The sequence below is a fragment of the Limulus polyphemus genome, unplaced genomic scaffold (genome assembly GCF_000517525.1).
Source record: "Limulus polyphemus unplaced genomic scaffold, Limulus_polyphemus-2.1.2 Scaffold2026, whole genome shotgun sequence".
NCBI lineage: Eukaryota > Metazoa > Arthropoda > Merostomata > Xiphosura > Limulidae > Limulus > Limulus polyphemus.
This window is the reverse complement of record NW_013667636.1, coordinates 208,576-217,007: the sequence shown is the minus strand read 5'-3', so window position 1 is coordinate 217,007 and position 8,432 is coordinate 208,576. Positions and strand designations below refer to the sequence as shown.

Below are 8,432 nucleotides of genomic sequence, written 5' to 3'. Positions count from 1 at the left end.
CTTCTACATTAATTGTGCATGATGAAAAATTTCTTTTCTACACGATGTCAAAACCTTTGTAGTGTAAGCATATTTTTACACCCCACGGAGGCCAGGGCCAGAGAGGAAGTACCTACGTCACGGTCTTACATCTCTCTCACTCTGCCGAGTTTCTGGCAATGCTCGATAGGTGTCGCAGAATCTGATGTCCTTTGTTAGGGTCGTGGTCGGAGGTTGACCTTTGTTCAATGTGGACCAGATTGTGGACTTGGGGCAGCAATGGACGACTGCTGGACCATTGCGCTGCTACCTTGGAAGGATTTTACACCGTTATCAAGCGTTGAAATAAATAGATTTTCTTTCAGGTAAGAAAAGCCAGGAAGCTTTTATTACTGGCATTACACAAAGCGTGGGTTCGATAGACGACGACTAGCGGGGCTATGTACGGAGTTATCCGTCTTCTTGCTATTACTATCAGTGTTAGTGTTACAGACACACAACCTTTCACTAATATCATAGATTCTTTGCTCACTTTTCATGGTCAGAACATTTGTTAAAATAAGTTGATATTATGGTCATGTGTACCAAAAGGCCTACATAACGTGCAATTTAGGTTATTGGCGTATGTAGCCTGGCTCGCTTTACATTATAATCAAGGCCGTGGTGCTGTGCAGTAATGATTGATTATCAGCCTATAAATATCACGATGAAGGTCTTATACTAAACCTAAGAAATAGACTATGGTAAAAAGTTTAAAACATTTACACTGATTAGACAAATAGGTATTTCAAGTTGGAGACTTTGTATCTTGTAGTTTAGACAAGTTATTCTTCACTGTTTCATTGTCTTTAAAAAGTATGGTTAAATAGTTAACCAAATTTGACAAGTTCTTATTACTTATAGTTTTATCACACATTATTCCAGCTTTTAATAACCATTTATTCAAATTGAACTCAACCGTTTGATCAAATATCAAAAATTGGAATAAGAGCTAGACATTTTCTATCACAGAAGAAAGAGAAATATAACGTTTAACAATACAGCTTAATTCATTGGTTAACAAATTCTTCTTGACCGTAACTTTTGCAGCCTGTGTGACTTATTTCATACTGTAAAAAAATTTTTAAACTCGTAAATATTTAAATTTTATTTTGTTTTAATTTTTTATATCTGTAGCATATTTCTAAGTTAAAAAATATCTAGTGAACATCCACAATATATTTTTGGTCCCATTACCATGACTTTTTAGAGATTAAATCATTATAGCAAGAAATATTTGCTTCAAGCTGTCCAAGTTTGCATCTTTGTATGACTCATCCAGTGTCAATTTGGGGCCAATATAAGATATCTAGCCTAAATTGTTAAAAAAAAACTTAGTCCTAGAAGTTATACAAGTTCCTTGGCTTGCATGATTTTTTATTAATATTTTTACAAAGTAGTGGCAAATAGTTTGCTTTGATTTTTTTTAAGTACAAGTTTGTGAAGTTTTTCTAAAAATTCTTGGCACTATCTTTCCATGTGGAATTATCCTCCCAAAAGCATAAATAAAACTGTATTATTATGTATATATGTTGAAACTGTTTTAAGTTAAGCAAGTTACAAGTTATAGTCAATAGTTATTGTTCTTTCCTCAGTGTGGCCGTGAGTAGTGGAGCCAGCGACTCTTGCCAGTCAAGTGATACCACTAGTGTTTCAGAACCGTGCTCTCCAGAATGTCCAGCTTCTCCAGATATTCCTCAGCCCATGCCTCCTCTACCAGCCTCTCTGTCAGAGGAAACCAATGATAATTGTCTGCTTGGAAGTGATGATTTTGACAGTGTTGACTATGGTGTTTTGCCAGGGAGGAATTGTTCAAAGGAAGATATATCTGAACATTCATTAGAGTATCAAAGGGATGGTCTCCTCCAAGATGGCATAACTCAGCCTAATGGTTTGTTAGATTTTAATGAACATGATGTAAAATATGAAGAAGATTGTGGGGTCCAGAAGAACACTTTTCAAGAATTATCAAGGGAACAAGATATAACAAAGAAGTGTAGTGAGACTGAAAATGCCTGTGATGATTCCATTACCACTTTCAATCCATTAGGGGTTAAAGAGTGGGAAAAGTCTCACATTGAAAACAACCTTGATGTGTATTCACAAGCCTCATCTTCTAGCCAAGGTCTTAGTACTTCATCATTTTCTAGGCAATCCTTAGTTTCTTCCACGATATGCTATAACCAATCCCCCACTGCCACCTTATTAACTTCAAGCCAATCAACTGCCAGTTCTCAGGCCGGGTCACCTTTGACATGCAAGTGGTTAAACTGTGTTATTGAGGTTGATTGTCCGAGTGAACTTGTGGAGCACATTCGTAATGTCCACGTTGACAGTCAGAAAGATGGAGAAAGTTTCACATGTTTGTGGAAAGGTTGTAAAGTAAGTATTATTACGTGATGACTACAAGGAAGAGTCATCAATAATGTAGGTATAAGCTTATTTCTTCTGTCACTGTAGTCCAAACATTTAAAAATACCCAAAAAGTGTTTTTTGTTTGTTTTCCATTCTTTGCACAAGATTTGTTATCCCAGCACCTTTTAATTATTTTTTAACTTCATCACTGACTCTCAACATCTTCACCATGAAGTAGTTAATGTGAAGATGTTGATGCGAAAGATTTAGGTTGACTCTTTATAGCTTTGATCACTTAATAATCAATGAGTTAATGTGTTTGGCTGACCAATTACAATAGAAGAAAAATATCAGAAAAAGGTTGCAAAACAGGATTTGTAGATTAAGATAGTTTGTAATAGTCCCTCTGCACTAGATAGTATCAGTAGCTTTAAGAGTTTCTAATGTCATATAAATTACAGTTTTTCATGGTAACTAATATCTGACGTATATATAATTTGATTAAACTGGTGTTTCTTGCATTGAACCAATGATATTTATAATGCAGTATAATTGGAGTACTGTATGTTGTAAAGTATTATCCATTATTACGGGGTTGAATCTCTGTCAAGAGTGATCATACAAAAAATGTAAGATGTCCTATGACATGGGACTGTGATGCCGTTTAATATAAAGTTCTTTCTGACCTTGAGTGGGGGAAGGAACCATCTTGCCTATATGCAAATCATATTTTCATTTGTTTAAAATCATCCAAAATGAAAAAAAAAACAAGTTCCTGTACTACGAAGAAATTCCTAAAAGAGAAACACTCCTTGGAAAAATGTTGTTGTTTTTTCAGAAGTGTCTAGAAAAAATCCAACTAAGAAACTTGGCCCGTAAAGAAAGTAAGCTAATCCGGTGAAATCTTTTAGCTGTTGAATTAATTCTAAGGGTTCTGGAAAATTCTAAGGAAAGATATAAGCATTATAACTTCAGTTGAATTCTTGACATGATAGATTGATATCTCAGAAAGCATAATTACAAACAAGACTTTTTTTATTTTTCTTCAGTAGCAGATGGTGAACTAACGTACTATAGACAAGCATGAAAAGAAAAGTCATATACTAACTAGTCATAGTATCATGATATATTATAAAAGTAAATTAAATAGACTATTGTTAATGAGCTAAACTGATAAAAGTAGATAATATAGTAAGTTATAATTTTGGTTGAAATGAATAAAAACCCTAATACCCGAGCACTTTTGAAAGGTGGACCTTTTTTTCTTCAGGGGCAAACTGGGAATTTTAGTTGTTATGGCAACCAATGATTGTCTCATAACAATATAAAAAAAAATATTACTTGACATTACTAGTTTTGTTTCTTATTGGTATGTATAATGAGTGATCTAAGAATGCGCAACCAGGTAGTGCAGAAGCTCATAATACGATATAATTGGTTGTCATTGTAAATAATGGTTAGCTTTATGGGAGTAGTGAAAAACTTGCATAACAACTAGTTTTGTCTGGCATGGTATGTAGTTGTACATATCATGAATAATACAAGATAATTGAAAAAATATAAAACAAGCTTATAATAATAAAAACAATGTGGTACGTTTTAGTTGTTGTGGCGGCTAAAGGTTGTTCCATGAAAATTGTAAAAAAAAAAATGTTCTTCTTGTGGTGTTTTTATATAGTAATTCACAGTTCTACTTACATTATGTATCTTTGCTTATGTGATTTTTTTTACTTCTTCCCACAGTTATTGACAAAAGAACTTTAAACTTTGCTCCTATGATCTCAGCCTTTATTAAATTTAAATAAACTTTTTTTTTGTTGTTGTTGTTGAGAATATTGGGGAGGGGTAATAAGGGACAAAGGATTTTACTGAACTAATTTTTTTTTAAAATTGACATTAACATATAAGGAGCCATTCCAAGTCATTTTCTTAATTCAGATATTGAAGATTTTAAAACTCGAGCTCCTTTATGGGAGGTCAGTGGGATTTGGTGGACTTCATCCATGGGTTTGTATGAAAATTGGCATGAACATTTGAGGGATCACTCAAAATAAGTAGCTAAATTCATGTGTACCCATTTTTTAAAGGGGATTGAGAGGGTTTGAGGTCATTTGCAATTGGCTCCTTCGATTTACATGAAAACTGACAAAAACATGTTCAACACTGTGTGTGCAGAATCTTTTTTTTTTCATATATTTGTTGTTTTTTCATGGAGAAGTTACTAACGTGTAATGAATTATCTAAATATTTATAAACAAATGAAACTTCAACTGAACAAATATAACATACAACCTTCTTTACCAAATTTAGAAGGTACATCACATTCACTTGATCTGAAAATTTCACCTTTTTTTGTCTTATGGTAATTAATGTCTTGCATTGAATATCTGTATGTATGAACCAGTAAAGCAGGTTGTATTCTAATCATTAATATTAACTTCCAATCAGAGCAAGCTATTTAGTTAGAGCAAACCTAAAAATGAACCTGGCAGTCGTGTTTAAAATGACTAGAAAAATTGTTTGAGTTTTGGCCATAAAAGGCCTTTTGAATCTGCTTTTTTGTCTACTTTATCAAAAAAATTAAACTTGTGATTGATCTAACAGAAATGTTAATTCTAAACCAATAAATATATTTCAGAGTTTCTTTCACAAGCTGTGAAACAGTAAAAGGATTAGAACCTTAAATTATTGTTACATTCATATAGAGTATCACAGTTCTGACCTGTACAGTATGCTTACAAATTTGCTACTGTAACTATGGCACAGTTTTTAACTTATGTTTTATATTATTAATGAGTCTTAACGATCTGTATTTCTCTTTTTCATCTTACATTGTGAACAAACTGACTAATGGCAGTAGTGAACACAACATTAAAAGCTATAAGACTTTGTCTTTATTTTTGGTTTTAAGAACTAACCAATTACAACATCAGGAGAGAACTAATAACATGAATTATTAACAGAACTTAGTTTCAATACTAGTCGACCTATGACATAGTATAAACAGCGACAGAAGTAGGAAATACCACACATAAAGCTCTTCAAATGAAATTTTAAACTAATTGTAGCTTATTTGACTAATGGCGTACTGTGACTGAGTTATTATAAGTAGGCTCATAGAATTACTGGAGAATGACATAAGATATGATTAAACTGGAATCACTAATGGCATATAGCTTTTCGTAGAGTAACAACAGGTGTCTTTTACAGTAAAACTGGAAAGAAATAACATACTGTTACACACGAGTTTTCATTGGGATATAACTTTCCTTCTTGTAACTTGAAAAGGAAATGGTATGAAATGTTGAACAAATTATTTAGTTGCAGGAAGTAATAAAAAGATTTTAATAAACTAGGGTTAGCAAGGGAATATATATATATATATATACAGCTTTGCTTCTTGCATGTACTAGTGACTTGTCGATGATAAGAGCAGGGAATGACATACGAAGCAGTTAAACTGAAGCTTACAGAAGAGTATTGCTTTGCTTCTGTTGATTAATAGCAACTTGTCAATGACAGTAGCAGGGAATGACAAACTGTAACATAAGAATTGTCAATGGAGTATAGTTTTGTTTGTAGTAATAAATAGCAACTTGTCAATGACAGTAGCAGGGTTTTCTGTTGTTAGCACTTGTAAACATTATTTTTAGTAAGAAAACTGTATCATTAGATTTTTAAGTAAAATTTAGATATATTTAATTTATAATTGTTGACCTTTCACTGATAAAGCACAATCTAGAATACAGCCTGATTTTTCTGGTTTAAAGTACAATCTATAATACAGCCTGATTCTTCTGGTTTAACGTACAATCTAGAATACAGCCTGACTCTTCTGATTTAAAGTACAATCTAGAATACAGCCTGACTCTTCTTGTTTAAAGTACAATCTAGAATACAGCCTGACTTTTCTGGTTTAAAGTATAATCTAGAATACAGCCTGACTCTTCTGGTTTAAAGTATAATCTAGGATACAGCCTATTCTTCTGGTTTAAAATACAATCTAGAATACAGCCTGATTCTTCTGGTTTAAAAGTACAATCTAGAATACAGCCTGATTCTTCTAGTTTATGCTATATACTGCTTTACCAAAAGCATTTATATTGCTAACAAAAAATTTTAAATGTTTTAATAGTTCAGGTTTATTATTTCGTTACAAGTTTATATAAACTTGGTAATGTTAATACGAGTGTAAAAGTGCATTCTGTCTTTTAATTTTTTTTAATGACTTAAATACATGAAATAATTTGTACTTTCATAAAGTAATGCTGTTTGATAGACTTCTCTTGTACTAGTTTTACGGAGAATTTGGTAAGAGCTGAGCAATGATAAGAAGATATGCATGTGTTTATTATATAAGAATACAAATAAATATTAGACAGTCAACTTGATTGTGTTTTTAGATAAACACTTGCTACTCTACAGATGACTTTACTTCCCAAGGATGAACTCTTGATGAAAAACTGGTTTAAACTTAATTTTAAAATGTTGTCTTTGCACTCAGTTTGTCCTTGATGGAATAGAATTCGAACAGAGAAACATTTGAGTAAAAACATCTTGGTGCTACTATAGCATGCTGTCAACACAGATTCTATAATCATCACTTTTTTTAACTTTCATTTATTTACAATTAGTGCCAGTTATTATAAATAACACTTTTAAACTAATAAAGTACGAAATACCATTACATAACATTTTGGGAGCAAATATAATCAGACTGAAATCAATTCCAACAATCAAAACTAGCACAATTGTAACCCAAATTTAGGGTACTCTTTTGGAACACACAACTTATTTAATTATTATTATTTACTGAACAAAAACGTGGATAGATATAAATTATTTAGCAAGAAATTATGTTTTAGTGAATCATTAAAACGGTGGTGATGATAGTATCTGTGTAGACTGAATGCTGTAGTGTAAATATATTTGTAGACCACATGCTGTAGTAGTACTAACATCTTGGACATTATAATCATGAGGTTTAACATAAAATTGTAGGTATAACTTGCTATCATCAAGAATAATGATAAGCTATGACTTATATAATATTGTTTTTAGTTTTGTTGTTAAAACAAGTTACTAAGGAGTAAATTTTCTAACAATGTACTGCAAGAGGGGAATATCTTCATTGAAACAGATAAAGGGGATTGTACTTCCATCATTTCGTAAGGCCTCAAACAGGAATCTCTGTGAAGATAAATGTTCTTATCACATCTATAGAGATTTGTTATAACACTAAACCAGGGACTTCTTGCTTCAGAATCAACTAGTAAAGGCAGAGTACTATTAAAAATACACAAAATAATTAAATATACTCGCATTTAGCCTTACAGTTACCTGATTATTGATTGGAGGTCCACATATTACATCATATTGAAGTAATTTCATTTTGTGTCTGTTACAACACACACACAAACAAAATCAATGAAATCATTCATTTCCTGTGTAAAATATGTGAGATCCAAGGAGGAACTAATTGTAATATTTATGGTATTTTTATTTAATTTTTGTGAGTGTCTTGTATAATCTTATTAAGGACTTTGTAACCATCAAAATCATTAACCCACAAGCAACTTAGTATATAAATGGTTTAGAAAAGTGGACTTGAAAATGTGAGAGAAGCTATATTAATTTCATTTGACATTCTAGAATTTAACTGGGAACTTAAATATGTGTAATGGAAACATTCGTATTAATGATTCTCAGAGTAGATAAAAGTAGAGGGGAAAACATAGTTGATAGGCTTAATGAAAGAAACTTTTCATGTACAACAGGTTTACAAGTTGTTATTCACATACACACCCCTCTTCCTCCCGACCGACATGGCTTGTGTTGAGCAGTATACAATGATGTTGGTCGTCCATCTGTAGACATCTACTCCACACACTGTTATGTAATATTAACTTCCGATCAGAGCAAGATATGCACTTAAAGAGTGAAATTAAAAATCAACCTGGAAATTAGTATGGCTAATTAGATATACATTTATTACGTTGTTACTTTCAAAGATTAGTGTGTGTGTGTGTATATATATATATATATATATATATATATAT

The 8,432-nt window shown here is 32.0% G+C and overlaps 1 protein-coding gene across 1 annotated transcript in view; it reads left to right on the top strand.

Moving 5' to 3' along the window:
* Positions 1-258: 258 nt before the first annotated feature.
* Positions 259-8,432, top strand: part of LOC106465708 (zinc finger protein AEBP2-like) — a 43,205-nt gene continuing 35,031 nt past the window's right edge. Inside the window, exons 1-2 of the mRNA XM_013925945.2 lie at positions 259-344; positions 1,614-2,400. Coding sequence (XP_013781399.1) covers positions 259-344; positions 1,614-2,400 — 873 coding nt within the window. The remainder of the gene's footprint in view (positions 345-1,613; positions 2,401-8,432) is intronic.